General features: G+C 41.3%; 1 protein-coding gene across 6 annotated transcripts in view; it reads left to right on the forward strand.

The window, feature by feature from the left end:
* The window catches only part of pds5a (PDS5 cohesin associated factor A), a 216,414-nt gene that overhangs the window by 38,393 nt on the left and 152,194 nt on the right, over window positions 1-25,827 (forward strand). For all 6 annotated transcript variants that reach the window (XM_060824715.1, XM_060824763.1, XM_060824744.1 and 3 more), the window contains exon 3: window positions 12,719-12,922. In XM_060824715.1, the coding sequence (XP_060680698.1) occupies window positions 12,719-12,922 (204 nt within the window). The remainder of the gene's footprint in view (window positions 1-12,718; window positions 12,923-25,827) is intronic.

Here is a 25,827-nt window from a genome sequence, read left to right on the forward strand (position 1 = left end):
TGGTTTGCAGACTTGGTCACATGCAGGGCGGCTGATACTTGGAGTGTTTTTAAGTTTGTACATTTCTGTTTAATGCCTTACCTCTGCCTTTGTGTTCCCAACAAAATCTCTCTTTATTTGGTGCCATCTCAAACCAGTCACCTGCATTTTGTCAGTCACAAGCCAGGGACTCATGAGCTGATGAAGATATTTGAATTTGTCATGGATACTTTGACGACATCTCTGAATCATTGACGACATCTCTGAATCATTTCCACATGTCTTGCCACCACCTGTATTGAGGTTTCGCACACGAGATGCAATTCCTACACACCAACTTCTGTAAATAGTTAAAGTTTATTAAAGCTTGTACAAGGTAGGTGACCCCCTTTGACAGTCTTCGCCAGAGTGCGAAGTCAAGTACTAGTGAGGCACATCCTTTTATACAGCTTAGTTCGTAATGCTCACAGATACTCTGGCCACTCCCCATAGTCACATGCCACTCAACAACACCCAGTCACATGTTGCCCCAGGTACAATGGTAGAATGAGATCATCCTCAGATGATATAAATGTAAATACCCTAACCCTGGGGAATTGTTATGCAAATGGTTTCCTGACTCAGTGATTTCCCAATATATTACGGGTGCAATATACCTAGCTTCAGGGGATGGCTTTAAAGCATTTCTGAATGGAAGAGATTGATTGATGGCTTAATTTGATAATTGTAGGGGGAGTAGTAGCAAATGACTATCTAATTGGAGTGGGAGTCATTCGCATTTTTGCATGACTGTTGTCCGCAACCACTTCCAGAATGTTCACTCAGTGCAGTTTAACTCTTCAATATTATATTAATGTCCAGGGAGATATTCCCATTTAATCTTCTAATGTTACATTCCTCCCTTTTATCATTCTATGGTAACTCCCCTAAATGGGGGGCTAAGAAAGGTCTTAGCAACTTACTCATAACAATCCCGCAGCTAGTGTTTAAACAGGTAATTGACACACAGCATGCAATGATTATAACAACATAAATTACTAATCCATGCAGTAGATAGGATCTGCAGGATCCTCCACATGGAAAAAAGGTTCACCAGTAAAGTTCTTAAATCCACAGTCCTTGGTGACCATTTCACCCCCTCTAAGTTGGGTGGAAACAAGCCAGTTATCCACAACCTCCTTCATAGAATCAAATCTGAAAACAAAATTCAGTCTGTCCTTGCACACCACTCCACGGAGAAATTTGAATCCTTGGATAAGGGGAGTTAAATACTTAACAAAACTGACAAGGCTTCCATCCTTGCAGAGATGCTTCAGATGGAGGATACCAGTGCAGCAGGGTAGATGAATACTGAACTCTTTGCTGCTTCTGCTCCTGCTCTGCTGTCACATGTAGCAAAGTCAACTGGCTGTTATGATGTTGCACTTGATCAGTGAACCTTCATATCCCTTAAATGATTGAAAGAGAAGGGAAAGCTCACGTGGTTTAATGGCCGTAGAAAGGCCACTGACAAAAAAACATATGGACCTCCTCTTCACCGTTGTTAAATTCTTCACTTTTCGTGCTCATGATTGGGGAGCTGATTGAATCTGTTGGATCAGATTGTGGAGGGGTGGGCTGTGGTCCGAAAACATGCTTTACCTGTGAATGGAGGAACTCTAGAGATGATATTAACTGCTGAAAGTATCTCTGCATTTCCTCCCTCTTTCCTTCCTTGCTTAGGTGGGTATCAGTATAAAGACAGTCACACATTTCACTACACTAAATTCTGTCTATTTCAACATTCTCGGTCTGAGACTCTTGAAGTCTGTTACTCCATTCATTATTTATGACATTATCAAGTTTTATACAATCCCATAAACTTAGAAATGGTACTGTCTAAACAATTCAGTCAATTATAAATAACAATCGCTCCTAAAATTAAACCCACGGGGGACCTCATTCAGGTTAGTCAAAAATTGTTTTCCTTTAACAAATTAATACTTTGACTTAATGTGAAAGCTGTCAGGAAAAGTATTTCCAAAGTTTGGAACAGCAAAAAGATAACAAAATGTTTCCTGTGCTTTAGCCATTTAAGAGGCAGCTTCAATTCAGATTTAAATCTCAAATATTCATGGTAAGCCAATGCAGAACATATTAAAACATATTCTCCAAATGAAACTTCCCAAATAAAAGAGTCAGAATCCGTGGCAACTTTGGTAGAGATCATCATTCTTTGAGTTTGCAATATGAAAGGGGTCAATGGAATCATAACAATAATTGACAGAACTGAAACAGCTCAGCTTCAAAATTCTACCTGCAGGCACGCCCCTACCACTCTCTGAAAGTAATGAAACTACCTCTGATGTCTGACCGATATCCATCACCCCTCAATTTTATTTCAAAGTTATGTTCCCTTGTGCTAACCATCGCCATCCTCGGAAAAAGGCTCTCACTGTCCAACCTTTCTAACCCTCTGATTATCTTCTGTCTTCATGAAGTCACCTCTCAACCTTCTTCTCTCTAACGAAAACAGCCTCGAGTCCTGAGCCCTTACCTTTTAAGACCTTCCTTCCATACCAGGCAACATCCTAGTAAATTTCTTCTGAACCCTTTCTAAAGCTTCCACATCCTGCCTATAATGCAGTGACCAGAATTGCATGCAATACCCCAAATGTGGCCACACCAGAATTTTGTACAGCTGCAGAGTGATCTCATGTTTCTGAAACTCAGTCCCTCTACCAGTACAAGCCAACACACTGTATGCCTTCTTTACAACCCTATCAACCTGATGGCAACTTTCAAGGATCTATATACCTGGAAACCAAGATCTCTCTGCTCACTCACACTACCAAGAATCTTACCATTAGCCCAGTATTCTGCATTCTTGTTACTCCTTCCAAAGTGAATCACCTCACATTATTCCGCATTAAACTCCATTTGCCACCTCTCAGACCAGCTCTGCAACTTATCTATGTCTCTCTGTAACCTACAATATCCTTTGTCACTATCCACAACTCTACTGACCTTAGTGTTCTCTGCAAATTTACTAACCCATCCTTCATCCAGATCATGTATAAAAATGATAAAAAACGGTGGACCCAAACAGATCCTTGCAGTACCCCAGGAGTAACTGAACTCGAGAATGAATATTTCCCATCACCCTCTGTCTTCTTTCAGCTAACCGATTTCTGATCTAAACCGCTAATTCACCCTCAATTCCCTGCCTCCTTATTTTGTGCAATAGTCTACTGTGGGGAACCGTATCAAACTCCTTACTGAAATCCATATATACCACATCAACTACTTTAACCTCATCCACCTGTTTGGTCGCCTTCTCAAAGAACTCAATAAGGTATGTGAGGCATGACCTACCCTTCTCAAAACCATGTTGACTAGCCCTAATCAACTTATTCCTTTCTCGATGATCATAAATCCTATCTCTTATAACCCTTTCCAACAATTTACCCAGAACCGAAGTAAGGCTCACAGGTCTATAATTTCCAGGGTTGTCTCTACTCCCCTCACTGAACAAGGGAACATTTTCTATCCTCCAGTCATCTGGCACTATTCCTGTAGATAATGATGACATAAAGATCATAGCCAAAAGCTTGGCAACCTCCTCCCTGGCTTCCCAGAGAGTCCTATGATAGTCTCCTCAAACTCAGGATCTTATCTATTTTTACACTTTCCAGAATTGCTAACACCACCTCTTTATGCACCTTAATCCCATCTAGGCTAGTAGCATGTGTTTCTATATTCTCCTCAACCGCATTGTCTTTATCTAGTGTGATACTGACAAAAAGTATTCATTTAGAGTTTCCCCATCTCCTCTGACTCCACCCACAACTTCCCACTGCAATCTTACTCTAGTCATTCTTTTACTCCAGATATCCCTATAGAAAGCTTTTAGGGTTTTCCTTGATCCTATCTGCCAACGACTTCTCATGTCCCCTCCTGGCTCTTGGCTCTCTCTTTAGGTCTTTCCTGGCTAACTTAAACTCTTAAGTGCCTGAAATGAGCCATCACATGTCATCCTAATATAAGCCGCCTTGTTCCTCATGACAAGAGATTAAACTTCCTTAGTAAACCATAGCTCCCGCACTCGACAATGTCTTCCCTGCCTGATTGGTGCATACTTATCAAGGACCCACAGTAGCTGGTCTTTTAATAAGCTCCACATTTCAACCGTGCCCATCCACTGCAGTTTCCTCCCCTATCCACTGCATCCAAAATCTTGCATAATCACATCATAATTACCTTTCTCCCCAGCAATAACTCTTGCCCTGTGGTATATACCTATCGTCTTCCATCACTAAACATAACTGAATTTGTGATCTCTATCACCAGAGTGCTCACCTACCTCCAAATCTAACACTTGGTTGGGTTCATTACCCAGTATCAAATCTAATGTGGCCTCTCCCTTTGTTGGCATTTCTGCATAAGTTACCTCGGAGATTCCTTAAAGTTACCTCGGAGATTCCTTAAAGTTACCTCAAAGATTCTGTCACCACCAAGTCCTAGGAGATGAGGGGTCGACTGAGTTAGGTTTAGAGAGAGAGCGAGAGAGAGAGAGAGAGAGAGCGATCAAGATGAACCTTGCCTTTTTGGACCTGTCCGTCTCTCTCAACCTACACTCAGACGATCATTCAGTCCACCTGGAAGCTCAGTGTATGTTGGAATCCCACCACTGCCCCCAAATGTTGAGTTCTGTATCCTGAGGTCTTTATACACGCTGCATCTGCATAATTCCAACTTTTGTGAGCAACAATCAAATTTTATTAAGCACAGTACAGTACAAGCTTTGGAGAAGCTCTGAACACTCCTCGCCAAATTTGTGAGGCATGTTCAGGGAAGCTCTCTGAACAAAGGATACAGTCCTTCCTTTATACAAAATCTTTATATCACAGTTAGTAATGCCCACAAGACAGCCCTCAGTCACACTCTCACAGTCACATGCCACTCAAGATACAATGCAGTGACCATCTCACGTGCAGAAATGAAGTAATGCAAATCATTCCTTAATGGCCAGATCTAGTGTGAATTGTATTTTTTTAAACTCCAGTATTCAGAACTTCAAACATAATATTCTTATTGATTAAAATCTGATTGAAGATTTGTAGCTCGGGTATCCTAGCCAGGGAACGAAACGTTTGCAGCAAAAACTTCCAGCTCGGCGAGCAGAACCACAACATTCTTATTGATTTTTGCAAAGATGATGTTGATATGTAAATCATCTCTGAATGGCAAGGGATGGGAATGTAAACCTCCCACATGCCACCTATAAGACAAAGATATAGCACCCTACCCCCGGGGCATTCCTGTTCTTGAAGGTCAGCAAACCAAATTAACTCTTTAAAATCACAATGATTTGACACAGGCTACATAAACTGCTGCATTGCCACATGTATATTATAAATCACTAAGACATGTCAAAGAATGAGTTAAATATGCATGAAAATAGCATTGAAAGAAGCAGATGAAATAACTTGACCTTGCTTGAATATGTGGCTCCGAATAACTCTAAAGGAAGAATAATTAATTTTGAATGTAAGCACAGAGAATACTTTATGCAAGTTATCAAACCTCTGAGTTGTCAAGGTGTAGTCCAAACAAAAAAAAGTAATCGCTTCAATGTAATTTATGCTTCCAGAATTGCTCCCTTAAAATCAGCGAACTGACATTTTGATAAAATGTTAGACTGTGATGGTCATCTATATTGATTTTATTTTAACTTATTGATCAAGTGGCTGTATTTCAATTAGACTGTAGGACTTGATTGCAAATATCCCAGGATTCTTCAGCAGCAAGATTTTCAATTAATGCATCAAGAATCTGTTAAAGGAACAAAGGAGGGGCAAAAGAGTTTATTTCACTTACTGGCTCATTTCTTTGGGAGGTATTAATTTTCTGTGTTAACACTCCAGTCTCCATGATGAAAGCATATGTTGGGAAACTCAGCAATTCAACTCACTTTTAACCATTTGAGTTAATGCCAAAATAATACTGGCTGTGTGGAATTTCGTGTGTGCAGGACTACTAAAGCAGAAAGTCGTCCCCAAAATTTGATTTCAGTACAATGTAAAACCATATTAGAGAGGACCAGAGACCTGCACTCATTAAAGACAGGCAACTGGTGGTTCAACCTGAGGATCAGCACATCTCAGGCAAGAGTCAAGGTTGAGAAGTTGGGAACTTCATGGTGACTTCAGCCATTACAGGAATTGAACTCTCATTGTTGGCATTATTGTGTATTGCAAATTAGCCAACTGAGCTAACTGACTCACTTAATGTAGTGAGAACCCTACTTCATCCATTCCTTTTGTTTTATTTTTACTGTGGACAAGTCTTGCCAGGGTGCTGTATGGGTAGCTGGGATATGTGAAGGTTATTTCAGTGATTTTTTTTTACTTTGTAGAAAGAGTTAATTACAGTTGTTAGGTGTTGAAGTCTTTTGGTCTGTTTTGGAGTAAAAAATAGTTGAAATGACAGTCGTAATATCAATTGCTGTTACAACAACAAGATCTAGTGTTATGAAGTTAGAAAGAGTGTATGGAAAGAGAATTTGGGAGTTGATCCAAGTTGATGTGTTAGGTTTGTCTCTAATCAAGGCGAATATTTGGTAAATGTAGTTCAATGTGTCTTAATGTGAAGTTGGACAGTTTAGTGTGAAAAGCATGAAGGCAAAGTTACAATTAAATGGTCGTATTGAGATGTGAATGTGCAAAGGGATTCTGGTGTCTTTAACACTAGTCAGTGTAAGTAGACAGACAGGTGCAGAAAGTAATTAAGGCGGCAAATGGTGTGTTGGCCTTCATTGCAAGAGGCATTGAGCTTCAGAAGTAGGAATATCTTAATGCAATGGCGCTCTATAGCTGCAATAAGACCACATCTGGAGTATTGCACACAGTTTTGATCTCCCTACCTAAGGCTTAGTATAGAGAGAGTGCAGTGGAGTTTCACTCAGCTAATAGCTGGAATCGCAGGATTAGTGTGAGAGATTGTTTTGACTAGGCCTGTATTCACTAGAGTTTAGAAAGAGAAATAAGACGTTGCTGGACTTTGTGAGGTAAATCAGCAGGATAAAATTTAGAGCACACTGATCATTGTATCATAAGTTTTAGGTTGGCTCAGACAAAGGATAAGGAACAATCCAGAGTAAAAATGTTAATTGGAAGAGGGCCAACTTTGTGTTAAGGATGGATGTTACCCACATAAATTAGAATCAGAGATTGCTGAACAAAATACCGGCTAAACAATTGCCTGCCTTTGAAGACGGTAGTAGTTTGGTTCCAGCCAAGATATGGAACCATAGGGGGAGAAAAGTTGGAACTAACCTATCCAGAGCTTCCTGGATGATGATAGATGAAGCTGAAAATGTATGGATATGACACATCTCAAGTAGACAAAACAAGTGAAAATCACGCTCAAAGAGATAGTATGAAAGGCACTGATAGCTACAACAAAAAAGGGAATCCGGGAGTCTGTTACACATATTTTTTAATCATCTGTGCAGAGATTTTGTAACATGCTGCTGGAGCAGGTGGAATGTGATTCTGGGTTTAAGACTTCGATGTAGAGTAACTGCCAGTATACTGTATGTGTCCTTATAGAAGTCTGTCATAAGCTTATAAATAGAAGAGGTTGATAAAAGGGTTGGGGTGATTGTGAAAGAGATTAAAAAGAGATTAATACCTGAATAATGATGGAATGGCTGAGATACTAAATGAGTACATCTACCTTTACAGGTAATTCTTCTAAATTCAATGGTTGCATTCTTGCACAACCCCGCTTTATAGAAAAATCGCGCTTCAGAAACAGCGCTTAAAGTGTTAGCGATGTAATCGCGTTACAGCCAACACATTTTAAAAGTTTGCACTTTACAAAGTATCCTAATTAGTGTAATCACATTACAGTGAATTTGTGTTAACGAAACGCATGCTTTCGCAGAATGAACTGTATTTTCCTTGGCGACATCTTGGCAACTTGCAATTGAGGTTAGTGTTATTAGAGGTGGTAAGTCACCTTGCTAGTTGGGATGCATATGTTGCAACATGACTGGTTGGCATATGTAAGTGACACCTTCGTTGAAAGACAGCAAGTATAAGCTTGATATCAGCAGGTCCTAATCTGTTCAATCTCAGTCGTGAAAAAGCTTTTAAAAGTCGTAATTTGGAAGAAACCTCATGATCACTTGCTCAAATATGGCTTAATTAAGGAAGGCCAGCACAGATTGGGAAGGCAGTTTATGTTTGACTGCATACTGATGTCTTTTTTAATGAGGTAACTGAGAGGGTTAGAGTGGTTGATGTGCTTTCTTTAATTTATCCGGGAAGTGTAGGCTTCACTGGCTGGGCCAATATTTTATTGCCTATGTCCTTCAAAGTGATGCTGACCTTGCATGCTGTTGGACAGAAAGGTGATGATGAGCTACCTTCTTGAACTGTTGCATTCTAATTTGATGAAGGTATACCCACGTACTTAGAAGAGTAAAAGGCAATGTTATTGAAACTTCGTTACCTACGTTTCAATTTTCTACATATTTATCTCCTTCCAGAATGTTCTGTGGGTTCTGTACTTGATGTTTGAGTGGAGGCTCAACCAGTTTCCATTGATCACGAAGCTTGAACTTGTCCCTCGATGAATAATTTATTTTGAAACTTAACTCATTTCCTCCAAATCATTTGCTGTGGTTACTGCCATGAGAGTTTGCTGTGCTGGCCTTTTTATTGGTTATATTTAATATTTCAGGTCTTATTTACTAGGCTGGTTTGTCCCCTCTCTTCTAATACATTGTGTTGATATTTCTGCTCTTGCCCTGAATTGGAAAACATCTTCAGCTTGACTTCGAATTTTCCACCCTTCTCTTATGTCCATCTCTGATTGTTTCCGTCCCTTGCTTTATTTCTATCTCTATTTCTGGAGTTAAGCTGTCATTATATTTGTTAGATATCCGCTCTGCTGCAGTGACATCACCTATGCCTGTTGCACTGTGCACCCTTTAAGGATTCTATTCCATTGTTCTGATGATGTAGTTTTCCACAACAATCCTTGAAAGATAACTTGCTTTGTCCCCTCAATGAAATTTCCCGCTTCCCCATCCCCTCTCCCTTGTCCATTCACTTAAGCAGCATTGAGTTTCCAGGTTCCTCATGTTCCATTCCACTCATCTATATTCACCAGATCATTAATCACCATTTTTGCCAAATCCATTGTGATGTTACCACCGAATGTATCTTGTCGTCCTCCTGTTTTTAAGCATGCCAGTGATTTGTTCTCTGTAGGACACCTGATCTCCTCAGTTGCCTTAGCACCCCAACACTCTTCCATGTAACAATAGGAGACACAATGCCAGTACTTTTGCCACCACCTTCTGTGCCAGGTCCCATGCATTCCTTATAGATGAACCTTAGTTTTTCATGTACTAATTTAAATTTATTCAAATATTCACTGCTCACAATTGATCATCTATATGTTGGGGAAACCAAACACAGACTGTGTGTAACTGAGTGATGAACCTATCATCAACAGTACTATCAAGCAGCACTTGCTGAACAATAACTTGTTCAGTAATACCCAGGTTGGGTTCTGGCAGGGCCATTCAGCTCCTGACATCTTTAAAGGTTTGGTTCAAACATAGAGAAAGGGACTGAAATCAAGGCCACGTTTGACTGAGTTTGGCATCAAGGAACCCGAACCAAACTGGAGTCCAAGGGAATCTGAGGGAAAACTCTCTGCTTGTTGGCGTAATGCCTAGCTAAAAGGAAGTTCGTAATAGTTGCACATCACTCATCTCAGTTCCAATCCTCAGGGTCAATATGTTCCAATCGACCTGTTCAGTCATGTTATGATGCACCTCTACTACATGTGGGACTCTAATCCATGCTTCCTGATTTCGAGATAGGGACATTGCCACTGCAATGCAAGAGCCAACCCAGAAGTGTTCTTGGCCCAACCATCTTCAGGTGTTTCCTCAATGATCTTCCCTTCATCATAAGCTCAGAAGTGGGAATATTTGCTGATGATTGTATAATGTTTACCATTTGTGGCGACTCAGATTTTGAAGTAGTCCTTGCCCAAATGCAGCAAGGCTTTGACAATATCCAGGCTTGGGTTGTAAAGCAGAAAGTAATACATGCATCACACAAAAGGGATGAATGCAGATTTCTCCAGCTTCTTCATTTCCCCTCACCCCACCTTATCTCAGTGGGGTAAAACCCAACCGTCGGACTCAGCACCGTCTTCTTGACCTGCAATCTTCTTCCCGACCTCTCCCCCCCCCCCCCCCCCCCCCCCCCCCCCCCCCCCCCACTGTCGCAATCCCAATGCCCCTCCCCCAAGTTCCTCCTCCCTAACTTTTATCTTAGCCTGCTTGGCACACTTTCCTCATTCCTGAAGAAGGGCACATGCCTGAAACGTCGACTCTCCTGCTTCTTGGATGCTGCCTGACCTGCTGCGCTTTTCCAGCAACACATTTTCAGCTCATCACCTTCTCAAGGGCATCTAGGGATGGCAATAAATGCTTGCCCAGATGGTGATATCCACATTGAATGAATTTGAACAACTGCCTTGTGGAACAATCAGCACCATAAGCTCTTAATTCATGTAATTTGTCATTTTAATTGTCAACATGGCTGTTAAGCTGATTTTCTGTTTTTTGCTGTTCTGACAACACACTATATAAATTTGAGGTACAACATCTAGTCTTTACTAATGATAGTCTTGATGATGTGTATGCACCAGAATCAACTTCATCCAACTTAATGGCCAATTCCAGTGAATCTGTTCCTTTTAAATAACAAAACCTGTGACTGTAAATTTATTTTCTTCATCTCAGCTCTAAGATAATTTACATTTCCTACTTTTCACCTTTTTTTTCTAATTGAATCATCTGAGATTTGTTTTCATACAGCAACAAGTTCATCCATTTTACGCCCTTTTGAAGGAAAGACCATTTGCTATGAATCCCAGAAACAGACAGTCCCCTTCATTGCTCTGGAGGTCACTGTGCAAAAATCAGAAGTGTTTCCTGTGGTGTGCTTTGGTATGTGGTGGGGTGGCTCTGCTTTCTTCTCCACCCCAAGCTGCATCTGAGTCCCATGGAGATAGCATCTTTCAATCAGACTCTGCTAGAAAACAGATCCCTTAATACAGCAAACCTCAGTTGGACTTTATTGCTTGCCCTTCTATTCTGATTGTACCTAATGCCTTACCATTTTATTGTTGAATGCTGCTGGTATGTCCCAATTATTTGGGTATATTGTTTTCTGTCTTAAATGTTAATTGCTTGTTCTCATTCCCCTGTCATGTTAGTATAAATTGTCCTCAATCACATGAGCAAGTTAGCAACAATATTACATCTGAAAACGTCAGGATAAATCGACCTGCCTATACAGGTCACATTTCCTGCAGCATTGATTCTGTTATCCCAGGAATTGAAAGTCCTTCCTCTGCACCACCCCTCTCATCATACATTCATCTTCTCTGTCGTGGAACTATGGAATTCCCTACCGTTTTCTTCCTATACACCTTCTTTGCCTCTATACAACTCAACCAATTATGGTGCTATAGACTTGAGGATTTGACTGTGCTTTGGAGAGCAACCATCGCTGTCACCCATATTCTGAAGTATGACATGCCATCAGATGAATGCCTGATAACCCTTGACTTGTTGATGATTAAGCATTTCCCCATCTGCCTGCACATGTTTCGCTATGAGATGAGGCATGCTATCCATTCAATCTTGTTACACCAACATGATGCCAACTACTTCCTTAAAGTCTGATACCTTGAGTTTTAGCTCCTCTGGGTGACAGCAATCCCTGTGTGTCCATTGCTTTGAAATTTACACATTTCTGGATATGAGCTTCATATCACTGAGGTTCCCTAGAATTCCTTTATTTGTTTAACCAAACTTAATGAAAATAAATTAGGACTTACCAAGGACCTAAGAAGTTAGAAAAAAAAATGACCAATCAGTCCCCTCTCCTGTGACAATGTTTTTGCTATTCTTGCCTTGTTCCCTATCACTTAAACATAACTGTGGTCTGCTCCTGTGACTGAATGCCTCCAAATCTCTGTCTGATCTCATACATTTCAACCCTTTGTAAACCTGAGGTCACCCGGACCTTTGTCCTATTTTGCACAGATGCTGATCACTTATTCTTCCCCATGCTTCTTGAATCACATTGGACTCTGGCCAAGCAGTATCTTGAATTTTAAAATTATTGGTTCAGAGTTGGTGGTCCTGCCTTCACCTGTTTAGGGTTTTGTTCTGGAATTTCCTCCCCCAGTCTCTCAACCTCTCTACGTTTGCTTTCCTCCTTTAAGCTTCTGCTTAAAACCTATCTGTTGAACGAGGCTTTTAGTAATTTGCTTTGATACCTCCTAATCTGGCTCTATGTCATGTTTTATAATGCCTCTGAAGTGCTGTGGAATGTTTTACGTTAGAGACGTGATACAAATACAAGTTGTTGATACAGGAAAGGCATGTACTGAAATATTGTTTATTTAAAGAATAGCTGCTCTAAAAGTCCAAGAAATATTTGGATTTAAATTGTCTCATGGATTACAATTAAATTCATTTCTTATTTTCTGCATTTCTGTATTCTAAAGCATTAAAATTAAATACTGAAAATTAAGTTGTGTGCATCTGGCATTTCAAGATTTTTTATTTTTCTTTTCATTTTTATCCCTTGCAGAAAATAGGTTGAATTCAATTTGGGAATTTGCACTTGACAATGTGTTTGTTACTGTACAGATGGTGGTTAAAACATTCATGGATATGGACCAGGACTCTGAAGATGAAAAGCAACAATATCTTCCATTGGCTTTGCATTTGGCTTCGGAATTCTTTCTCAGGAATCCCAATAAAGATGTTCGTTTGCTTGTGGCATGCTGCCTGGCTGATATCTTCAGAATCTATGCTCCAGAAGCTCCGTATACATCTCATGACAAACTTAAGGTAAGTAGTGATTGTTGAAACTGAAACATTCATGGACTAAAGGCAGTATTTAGTGTTCATTCTCAGAATGTATTACTTTCTTTGACAGTTACGTTTTTTTTGACAATTTGATTTGTGTTCTCTATCACAAAAGTCATTTATCTGGGTCGTTATTCCTACTTTGAAATTTTAACTGCCTGAGAGGATGAGGGCAAAGTTTGCAAGCTTAATGAGGAAACCAGCCATGGTAGTGTGGCATAAAATGCCATTCAAGGGGTGTGAGGGGGTAAGACACTGTTGTCTCCAGTGAGATCAGGAATTTTGAAGGCTACATTGTCTGCCAACTGTTTAATCCTCATAGCTACAAGGAGAACGTGGGAGTGGGGAGGTGAAGGATTAAGTTGTAATGGTCCATCTCTGATTCAACAGCATTGGTAGAACCAGATTGATGCTAATCTGAGTGAGTTCAAAAGCTGGGTTGCAAGTAAAATGCAGAATCTTAGCAGCAATAATCTTTTAATTTTTGGCTGAGCCAAGTGCAAATTAGCATTGGGATAATTCGATGAGAAGGTTAGAAAAAGAAAAAAAGTGAGAAGGTTAAATAAGTGGTTGATAAAATGGTATAACTGTCAGGAGTTTCATTTCATGTGGCAGTGGCAACAATACAAAGAGAGAACCAGTGTTCTGATCAATAGAACACAAACTAGCAGACAGGCCTTTAAACTCATGAAGAGGGGTTGGAGTGAGAGGATTCAGAAAAAAAGTGTCGAGCAGTAAGAGAAATGTCAAGGTTAGAGAACAGAGCTGCAAGTAGAAACAAGTAGAGTGGGGAAAAAAATGGACAAAGTATAGCATAACTAAATAGGACATTGATAATTCTAATGATGTTGGGGGGGGAACAGAAGTAAATTAAAGCTAAAGCATAAAATTTGAATGCGTGAAGCATCTCAGCGAAGGCAATAAATTAATAACACAGGTGGAAACGAATTGGTTTGATTTAATAGTTTTTGCACTGGTTACAGTAAAACGAAGGTTAAAAAACTAAATATTCCAGGCTTTTTGATATTTAAACGAGACAGACAAAATGGAAAGGGAAAGGCAAAAACCACAGTTAGAAAGAAGGAAAGTGACAAAAAGAAACGGGACTCTGGCACGTAGTCATAGATGTATAGCATGGACCCGTCCATGCCGACCAGATAACCTAACCCAATCTAGTCCCACCTGCCAGCACCCGCCCATATCCCTCCAAACCTTCCTATTCATGTACCCATCCAAATGCCTCTTAAATGTTGCAATTGTACCAGCCTCCTCCACGTCTTCTGGCAGCTCATTCCATACACGTACCACCCGCTGCGTGAAAAAGTTGCCCCTTAGGTCTCTTTAATATCTTTCCCCTCTCACCCTAAACCTATGCCCTCTAGTTCTGGGCTCCCCAACGCCAGGGAAAAGACTTTGTCTATTTATCCTATCCATGCCCCTCATGATTTTGTAAACCTCTGTAAGGTTAACCCATAGCCTCCGCGCTCCAGGGAAAATAGCCCTAGCCTGTTTGCATCTTGATTTTCCAAGCTAATCAGTTTAATGGAACTTTTAAAAAAAAAAGCAAAGTGTATAAAACTCTTATGGGAGTAATCTATTTATTTTGAACAATTTTTGTCTGTTTAATCCAATTAAGTTTTTTTTTTAATCCAAAGTAACCCCCAGGAAATTGATAGTGGGGTAACATAGTGATGGTCATGTTTATAAGTATCATGGGGACCCGGTTAGCTCATCAATCCATGGCACGTGAGCAGCAGGATTGCTTCTAATTCAACCCTTGACTGAACGTCATTCAGTTCTTGCTGCAAATAGCCCTTGTTTCAGTATCTAAAACATTAGGATGATAATGGACATCACAATCATAGGCACAGCTCAGCACTTCTAACTACATAAGAAAGGAAAGTCACTGACAAAGCGGTGAAAAAGGGTGGGTCTCAGACAAAAATGATGAAATGCCTTTAGCGATGTGCTGGAGCTGAAATGATTCCTTTAAGCTATAACCCAACAATCAACCCTGATCCAATGATGAATGCAGGAGGGCATGCCAAGACCAGTACCAGCACACCTGAAAATGAGATGTTGACCTGTGAAGCTACTAAACAGGACTACATGTGTGCAAAACAGTATATGCAATAAGTGATGTACAGAGTTAAGCAACTCCACAACCAACAGGTCAGAGCTAATGGATGTAGGTTTGCTCGCTGAGCTGGAAGGTTTGTATTCAGACGTTTCATCACTATGCTAGGTAACATCATCAGTGAGCCTCTGGATGAAGCATATCCTGCTTTTTATTTGTGGTTTCCTTGGGTGGTTGATGTCATTTCCTGTGGTGACATCATTTCCTGTGTAAAATACCTTGCAAGGACTGTAACAAAAACTACATTGGACAAACAATCAGAAGACTAGCCACCAGGATATGTGAGCAACAACTAGTCACAGAAAACAATGACCCACTCTAACTAGAATCCTTACGTAAAGGTGGGGAAGGACACCACTTCGACTGGGACAACACATCCATCCTAGGACAAGCCAAATAGAGACACGCATGAGAATTCAGAGAAGCATGGCATTCCAACCGGAACTCTATCAATAAACACATTGACTTGGATCACATTTACCACCCCCTGAGAAAAAGAACAGGAAGTTACATCACCAGAGGAAACTGCATCACCACAGGAAATGACATCACCAACCCAAGGAAACCTAAACACACACAAAAAGTGGGCCATAGTGCTAATGCCTCATCAGAAGGCTCACTGAAGATATTACCTAGCATGGTGACGAAATGTCTGAAAACGAACCTTCCAGCTCAGCGAGCAAACCTACATCCAGACCTAAACCTGAACTATAAGTCTTCTCAAAACAAGCTAAGATCAGATCTAAGCTCTAAAGTCCTACCACATCCAGTCATGAATGGTGGAGGATAATGGGTGCTCCACGTATATCCCCATCCTCAATGATGGAAGATCCAGGCACATCAGTGCAAAAGATGAAAGAAGCATTTGCAGCAATCTTCATCCAGAAGTGCTGAGCAGAGGATCCATCTCTGCCTTTTCCAGTGCTCCCTGCATCATGATGTAATTCTGTTCACTGCACATGATATCAAGAAACTGTTGAATACTGCAGTGTCTCTGACAACATTCTAGTAATAGTACTGAAGACTTGCCAGTCCCCTAAGCCAAGCTGTTCCAGTACAGCTGTGACACTTAGCATCTGCTTAGCAACAATGTTGGGTAGATGTATCAAGCGAGCATCTGCTTAGCAACAACCTGCTCACTTACACTTAGTTTGGGTTCCGCTAAGAACTTTCAACTCCGAGCCAAATTATATTTTTGGTTCAAGAATGTATGAGAGCTGAACTCCAGAGGTGAGGTGAAAATAATAGTCCTTGACACATCTGCAGGTGACAGTGGAACCTGGGCTTCCCAGTTCAACGATAGGGATGCTACCACCGTGGCACAAGAGCCAACATTCTTCACGCTAATGTTCAAGGTGCAAAGCTGCTTCACTAACCTTCCCTTGATCAAAAGCTCCAAAGTGGGGATGTTTGATGATTGTGCAATTTGCAGCACCATTCGCGAGTTCTCAGTCACGGAAAGTGTCCAAATGCAACAAGATCTGGGCAATATACAGGCTTCAGCTGAGAAATGACAAGTAACATTTGTGCCACATATGCCAGGCAATGACCATCTCCAGTAAGAGAAATTTCTAACCATTGCTTATCGATAGTGGTCTCAATGTCACGTAATTCTTCTTTCTCTCCCCCCCCTTCAAGTTAACATACTTGGAGTTATCGTTTAAGAATGTGTACATGGTATGAGCAAGTAGGGAAAGAGTTAAGTTCTGAGTTTTGTGAAATGAGAGGTTCATCTGAGCATGACACAGGTCAGGTAAGAACTTGCAGTTAACAATGGGGTACTGGAGGCAAGGGTAATGGGTTAACAAGGTTAAAAACATTCATTATGTAGAGCCATTTAACAATATTGGAAGCATTCAGTATGTAAGGTCAGTTTAACAAGGTAAACAGTATTCATTATGTGAAGTCAGTTAAGGTTAAGAACATTCATTGTGTAACAGTAGATGGCTTAATCTTTACTATCGACACTTGTTGATTGTAACGCTCACCCAATCAATGTGTATGTTGCCATATCTGGATGCTCTTCCCTGTAAACTGACTATATTCATCAAGAAACTGCTGTTCGAGAGAGAAGACCAAGAACTCCTGTCTCTGTGCACATGAGCAAGCATTCTCTCTCCCTCCAGAGCTTGGAATAAAGATGAAGGAGGCAAAACCATATGGTGTGTCTCAGCATTTTGCTTTGACTGAGGGGAGAACGAGACGACATGTTGACCAAAAACTTGACTAGACCCACCATATAAATTTAGTGGCTACAGAAGTAGTTCAGAGGCTAGGAATACTGCTGTGGGTAACTCACTTCCTGATTCTCTAAAGCCCGTCCACCATGTATGAGGCACAAGTCAGGAGTGTGATGGAACATTTATCACCTAACTGCATGGCTGCAGCTCCAACTTGAAAAACTTGATGCCATCCAGGACAAAGTGCTTAATTGGCACCACATAGACAAACATCCACTCACTCCTCCACAGATGCTCAGTAGCAGCAATGTGTACAACAAGATGCCTACAGAAATCTACAAAAGACCCTTAGACAGCAAATTCTAAATCCACAACTATTTTCGTATCGAAGGACAAGGTCAGCAGATACATGGGAACACCACCATTTGCAAATATATTACCCTACACTGTTGCTGAGTCAAAGTCCTGGAATTCCCTCCCCAGCAGCATTGTGGTTCTGTCTACACCACAAGGACTGTAGCAGTCCACCAGCACTTTGTCAAGGACATCTTGGGGCATGTAATAAACACTGACCAGTGACATCGATGTCTCATGAGTGAATAAATAGAAAAGGGTTTTGGATGAATTAAGGCAGATTTTATTAGCGTAAGGCAGGATCGGGCCAAAATAGACTAGGAACAGCCACTTGACAGTAAATCTACAGCAGAACAGTGAAAGGCATTCAGAAATATACTGGCCAGAGTGTACAGGCCCAGCATGTCCCTCGACGTTGACATGTAAGTCCAACAAGCTCAGAGAACCCTGGAGGTCTTGGAATATTCTGCATTGAATAAAAAGAGAGAGGTGTAACTGGGACACGGAGCATTTCAGTGGAGGTTTGAAAGAGTACAAAGTGCAGGGGAAGTGATTCTCAAGAAAGCAATTAGAACAAAGAGGGGCGTGCAAACAAAGCACTGGTGGGCAAGGTTACAGAGAATCCCAAGATATTCTACAACTTGATGGAGAGGAAGATCACAACCATAGATTGGGGGCTTATTAGGGATAAGGAGGCAATCTGCGTGTGAAGCTAGAGGACATGGGTAGGGTTAAACAAGTACTTATCTGTCTTGAGAGAAGGCAGATGCAAGTACGGAATTTGAGAAGATGGACTGTGAAGTTCTTGAGATTGTTATCGGAAGCAAGGAGGTATTACAGGTTTTGGCTGAGTTAAGATGGGGCAGATTCTCTGGTCTGCATGAGTTGTATCTCGGGCAGCTGTGGGAGATGAAGGAGGAAATAATAAGCACTCTGACCCAAATTTTTAAATCATCTATGGCCACAGGGGAGGTGCCAGAGCGCAGCTACTATGTTTCAACTTTTCCAGAATGGTGGTAGAGAGAAACTAGGGAATTACAGGCTAGCAAGTCTCACGTCAGTGGTAGAGAAACTATTAGAGTAAGTAATGAAGGAGAAAATAAATCTCCATTTAAAGATTTGGAGATGCCGGTGTTGGACTGGTTGTACAAAGTTAAAAATCATACAACACCAGGTTATAGTCCAACAGGTTCAACTGGAAGCACACTAGCTTTCGGAGCGACGCTCCTTCATCATCAAGTGATGATGAAGGAGCGTCGCTCCAAAAGCTAGTGTGCTTCCAATTAAACATGTTGGACTATAACCTGGTGTTGTGTGATTTTTAACTCCATTTAAAGAAGCATGGTTTGATCAGGGATTGTCAGAAGGAGGTCATCCCAAACAAATTTCAATTTCTCAAGGAGGTAACCAAGTATGTAGGTGGGGTAGGGCCGTTGATGCAGTTTATATGGATTTTGGCTAGGCCTTTGACAGTGGGACACTGATAAAATACAAGCTCATGAGAGCAAGGGTAATTTGGCAAATAGGATCCAAAATTGGCTTAGTGGCCAGAGACAGAAGGTGATGGTAAAAGGCTGTGTGTGTGCCAGGAGGCCAGTGTACAGTGGTATTCCACAGGAGTCATTGTTGGGTCCCTTGATTGTTTTTGTTATTCATAAATGATGTAGATGCGAATCTTGATGGGCGTTGATGATAAGCAAGTTTGTGGTTGATGCAAAAATTGCTCGTGTGTTTGATACTGAGGATAGGGGTCTTTGGTTACAGGAAGATAAAAATGGGTTCGTTGGATAAGCAGGTCAGAGGCTGGTAGAATTTATTCCTTATAAATGAGAGGTGCTGCACTTTCTTAGAATTAAGAGAAGCAAGTTATCCATGAATGGCAGACCTTAGGAAGCTCAGATGGACAGACGAATCTTGGGATGCTTGCCCACAGATCCCGAGACAGGTTTGTAGGATAGTGAAGCAGGCAAATGGGACACTTGCCTTTTTCAATCAAGGCACGGATTATAAGAGCACAGTGCTGTACAAAAGTTTGGTTGGGCTGCAGTTGAAATACTGTGTGCAGTTCTGGTCACCACACTATAGGATGGATGTGCTTGCAGTGAATCAGGTGCAGAGGAGGTTGACCAAGATTCTGCCCAAAATGAAGCATTTCAGCTTTAAAGGGAGCTGGATAATCATGGGTTGTTTTCTTCTGAGTAGAGAAGATTGAGGGGAGATAGGATAGAAAGGCAAGTTACTAGTCCCCTTAGTCCAAGGTCAAAAAACAAGGAGTAGACTTTTAAAGTGAAAGATGGGTTGTTTAGAGTCATTTACTATGGTGATATCATTTTCTTTTTCTCAGGGGGTGGTGGTTGGTGTCCAAATCAATGTGTTGATGGCATTCCAACCAGAACTCTATGCTTCTAGGAATTCTCATGCATGCCTCTGTTTGGCTTGTCCTAGAATGGATGTGTTGTCCCAGTTGAAGTGGTGCCCTTCCTCATCAGTATGTACGGATACTAGTGAGAGAGGGCCATGTTGTTTTGTGGCTAGTTGATGTTCACAGATCCTGGTGGTAGTTTTGTGCCTGTTTGTTCAATGTAGTGTTTGTTACAGCCTTTGCACAGTATTTTGTCAAAAAAAAATTAGTTTCACTATCGAGTTAGACCCCAACCATCACCCCCTGAGAAAAAGAACAGGAAATGACATCACTGCAGGAAATGACATCATCAACACAAATATAAAGATAGAAAGCAGGAATTATCAACAGTGCTTCACCCCGGAGGCCCACTGAAGATGTTACCTAATAGGGTGCTGAAATATCTGGAAATGAACCTTCCAGTTCAGCGAACAATCCTATATCCAAAACTTCAACCTGAACTACAAATCTTCTCCAAACTTGCTGGTTCCATTACATTTGCTTTCTCAATTGCCTGCTGAATGTATACAACAGCCATTTTGTGATTTATGCATGAGGATTCCAGATCCCTTAGTTCTGTAGCTTTTTTAGATTAGATTACTTACAGTGTGGAAACAGGCCCTTCGGCCCAACAAGTCCACACCGACCCGCCGAAGCGCAACCCACCCATACCCATACCCTTATATTTACCCCTTAACTAACACTACGGGCAATTTAGCATGGCCAATTCACCTGACCCGCACATCTTTGGACTGTGGGAGGAAACCGGAGCACCCGGAGGAAACCCACGCAGACACGGGGAGAATGTGCAAACTCCACACAGTCGCCTGAGTCGGGAATTGAACCCGGGTCTTCAGGCGCTGTGAGGCAGCAGTGCTAACCACTGTGCCACCGTGCCGCCCATATTTTAACTAATACTCAACTCCTCTGTTCTTACTGATAATGTGTGTATCCTCTCATTGCCCCACATTATATTCCAACTGCCATGTTTTTGCTCACTTGCTGTCTGCATCTCTCTGCAGGTTCCATCATACTGACCACTTACCTTCCCATCTATTTTTGTTTGATTTGCAAACTTGGCTATAATTTGTTCATTTGCCTCACACAGGTCATTAATATATTTTGTAAATAATTGTGGCTTGAGCACTGATTGCTCTGGCACTCCACTTTTTACAGGTTACAATTCTGAAGATTCTTATTTGATCCTTTTGGTTACCTTAGATTTATGCCTCTATGCTCTTTACTCATTGATCAGTAAACACATTCTATCTGCATGTCTATCCTATTGAAGTGACAACTTCAGAGATCAATTGTGTTCGGGGACTCTCTAGTCCGGGGTACAGACAGACGTTTCTGTGGCTAGCAGCGAAGAATCAGAATGATGTGTTGCTTCTCTGGTGCCAGGATCAAGGATGTCTCCGAGAGTGTGCTGAATTTTCTCAAGAGGGAGAGAGGCTAGCAAGAGGTCACTGTCCACGTTGGAATCAACGATATAGGAAGGGAAAAGGTTGAGATTCTGAAGGGAGATTAGAGAGTTAGGCAGGAATTTAAAAAGGAGGTCTTTGAGAGTAGTAATATCTGGATTGCTTCTGGTGCTACGAGCTAGTGAGGGCAGGAATAGGAGGATACAGCAGATGAATACATGGCTGAGGAGCTGGTGTATGGGAGAAGGATTCACATTTTTGGATCATTGGAAGCTGTTTTGGGGTAGAAGTGACCTGGACAAGAAGGACAGATTGCACCTAAATTGGAAGGGGACTAATATACTGGCAGCGAGCTTTGCTAGAGCTGCTGGGAGGATTTAAACTAGTAAGGTGTAGGGGGATGGGACCCAGGGAAATAGTGAGGAAAGAGATCAATCTGAGACTGGTACAGTTAAGAACAGAAGTGAGTCAAACAGTCAGGGCAGGCAGGGACAAGGTAGGACAAATAAATTAAACTACATTTATTTCCATGCAAGGGGCCTAACAGGGAAGGCAGATGAACTCGGCGTGGTTAGGAACATGGGACTGAGATATCATAGCAATTACAGAAACACTGCTCAGGGATGGGCAGGACTAGCAGCTTAATGTTCCAGGATACAAATACTACAGGAAGGATAGAAAGCGAGCAAGAGAAGGGGGAGTGGCGTTTTTGATGAGGGATGGCATGTTCTCAGGGAGGATATTCTGGAAGTGCATCCAGGCAAGTTATTTTGGTGGAACTGAGGAATAAGAAAGGGATGATCACCTTTTTGGGATTGTATTATAGACCCCCTAATAGTCAGCAGGAAATCAGCTATCTGTAAGAATAATATGGTTGTTATGGTAGGGGCTTTTAACATTCCGAACATAGAATGGGACTGCCATAGTGTTAAGAGTTCAGATGGAGAGGAATTTAAGTGTGTACAAGACAATTTTCTGATTCAGTATGTCGATGTACTTACTCGAGAAGGTGCAAAACCTCACCTACTCTTGGGAAATCAGGCAGGTGACTGAGGTGTCATTGGGGGAGCACTTTGGGGCCAGCGATCCTAATTCTGATTTAAAATAGTGATGGAAGAGGATAGACCAGATCTAAAAGTTGAAGTTCGAAATTGGAGAAAGGCCAATTTTGACGGTATTAGGCAAGAATGTTTGAAAGCTGATTGGGGGCAGATGTTCACAGGTAATGGGACGGCTGGAAAATGGGAAGCCTTCAGAAATGAGATAACAAGAATCCAGAAAAAGTATATTCCTGTTGGGGTGAAAGAAAAAGCTGGTATGTATAGGGAATGCTGGATGACTAAAGAAATTAAGAATTTGGTTCAGAAAAAGGAGGAAGCATATGTCAGGTATAGACAGGAAGTAAGAGTATACTTGAGAGGAAAATCAGGAGGCAAAAAGGGGAATTAAGGAGAATCCAAAGGGTTTTTACAAATACATTGAGGACAAAAGGGTAACGAGGTAGGGAGAGAATAGGGCCCCTCAAAGATTAGCAAGGCAGCCTCTGTGTGGAGACGCAGAAAATGGGGGAGATACTAAATGAGTATTTTGCATCAGTATTTACTGTGGAAAAAGATATGCAAGAACTAGATGGTGACACCTTGCAAAATGTCCATATTTCAAAGGAGGAAGTGTTGGATGTCTTGAAATGCATAAAAATAGATAAGTCCTTAGGACCTGATCAGGTGTGACCTTGAACTCTGTGGAAAGCTAGAGAACTGATTGCTGGGCCTCTTGCTGAGATATTTGTATCCTCAATAGTCACAGGTGAGGTGCTGAAAGACTGGAGGTTGGCTAACGTGGTGCCATTGTTTTAAGAAGGGTGGTAAGGACAAGCCAGGGAACTATAGACTAGTGAGCCTGACGTCGGTGGTGGGCAAATTGTTGGAGGGAATCCTGAGGGACAGGATGTACATGTATTTGGAAAGACAAGAACTGATTAGGGTTAGACAATATGGCTTTGTGCATGGGAAATCATCTCTCACAACCTTGATTGAGATTTTTGAGGAAGTAACAAAGAGAATTGATGAAGGCAGAGCGGTAGATGTGACCTATATGGACTTCCGTAAGGCGTTTAACAAGGTTCCCCATGGGAGACTGGTTAGCACGGTTATATCTCATGGAATGCAGGGAGAACTAGCCATTTGGATACAGAACTGGCTCAAAGGTAGAAGACAGAGGGTGGTGGTGGAGGGTTGTTTTTCAGACTGGAGGCCTGTGACCTGCGGAGTGCCACAAGGATCGGCGCTGAGCCCTCTACTTTTTGTCATTTGTATAAACGATTTGGATGTGAGCATAAGAGGTATAGTTAGTAAGTTTGCAGGTGACACCAAAATTGGAAGTGTAGTGGACAGCAAAGAAGGTTACCTCAGATTACAACAGGATCTTGATCAGATGGGCCAATGGCTGAGAAGTGGCAAATGGAGTTTAATTCAGATAAATGCGAGGTGCTTCATTTTGGGAAAGCAAAACTCATCAGGAGTTATACACTTAATGGTAAGGTCCTAGGGAGTGTTGCTGAATAGAGAGACATTGGAGTGCAGGCTCATAGCTCCTTGAAAGTGGAGTCGCAGGTAGATAGGTTAGTGAAGAAGGCGTTTGGTATGCTTTTCTTTATTGGTCAGAGTATTGAGTAAAGGAGTTGGGAGGTCATATTGTGGCTATATAGGACACTGTTGGAACATTGTGTACAATTCTGGTCTCCTTCCTATTGGAAGGATGTTGTGAAACTTGAAAGGGTTCAGAAAAAATTTACAAGGATTGTTGCCAAGGTTGGAGGACTTCAGCTCTATTGAGGCTGAACAGGCTAAAGCTGTTTTTCCTGGAGTGTCGGAGGCTGAGGGGTGACCTTATAGGGGTTTATAAAATTATGTGGGGCGTGGATAGAATAAATAGACAAAGTCTTTTCCCTGGGCTCGGGGAGTCCAGAACTAGAGCGCATCGGTTTAGGGTGAGAGAGTAAAGATATAAAAGGGACCTAAGGGACAACTTTTTCACTCAGAGGGTGGTACATGTATGGAATGAGCTGCCAGAGGAGGTGGAGGCTGACACAATTGCAACACTTAAAAGGCATTTGGATGGGTATATGAATAGAAAGTGTTTGGAGGGATATGGGCGAGAGGTGCTGGCAGGTGGGACTAGATTGTGTTGGGATATCTGGTCGGTATGGACGGGTTGGACCGAAGGGTCTGTTTCCATGTTGTACATCTCTGTGGCTCTATCTCTCTCAAGTCTACTATTAGCCTCCTCTTCTGGAGAAAATATCTTCAGGTTGTTAAATGTATTAAACTTAATCTCATTCAAATTGGTATTAAATTTATAGTATTATCTGAACATACCCCAGTCCTTCAACATTTAGATAAAGTATGCACAAAATGTGATCTTTACCATGACCTAGGTTTTGTTCGTATTTGTGTGCATTGCTGTTGATACTGATTGTCTATCCTGAGTTGCCCTACTGCAATGTGTGTTGCCTTCTTTATTGTGGTTTCATGTACTTTAGTGGAAGTGGGACAGTTAAAAATCAACCATATTGGTATGAGACTGGAGCCACCTATAGGCCAGACTTGGTAAGAAAAACATATTTTCTTCTCAAAAAATTATTAGTTAAGATGCCCTGACAGTCTTACAGAATCATGACTATTTTGCTTGGATAATTTTTTAGAAACTTTATTCATGTTCTCGAACTACAAGTTGGGATTAAGAGTTCAAACTATCTCGAGTAATTGTCTCATAATATAACCATGACACCAATGTATTCACAAATGTAAGGATAGCTTCAAGGGTGAGGTGTAATTAATTTGTGTCAGTTGATGAGCAACAGAGTTTGTATTGGTCTTAGGACATGAGTATTGTCAGCAAGGCCTGCATTTATTGCACAACTCTAATTGTCCTTGAAAAGGTAATGGCAAGGATCTATTTAGAACCTCTGTTTCAATGACATACACGTTTGATACAACCACAGTGCTATTAAGTGCTTAATAGTCAAGGAATGGCAAAATATTACAAATTTAGAATTGTGTGAGACTTCAGAGTGAAGTTTGCAGTTAGTGGTTCTGTTCCTGCAGTGCTTGTGCTTCCAGGTAGTGGAGGTTACAATTTTCGGAGTGCTGTGGAAAAAAAGGCTTGGTGAATTGCTCTTGTACAACTTGTTAACACTGCTGCAGTTGTTGCTGATGTCAAGAGTGAATGTTTAATTGATAGTTTATGAATAAGATGGGCCCATTTCTGGCAAAACTAGCATACATCTTGCTCAACAATCATCATGAGACCTGTTTGATAATTTCTGAAGTATTTTGAGACACTGTGTAGTTTTAGAGACTTACTTTGGCTACTCCAGACAAGGACAGATG

The sequence above is a fragment of the Hemiscyllium ocellatum genome, chromosome 1, assembly GCF_020745735.1.
Source record: "Hemiscyllium ocellatum isolate sHemOce1 chromosome 1, sHemOce1.pat.X.cur, whole genome shotgun sequence".
Lineage (NCBI taxonomy): Eukaryota > Metazoa > Chordata > Chondrichthyes > Orectolobiformes > Hemiscylliidae > Hemiscyllium > Hemiscyllium ocellatum.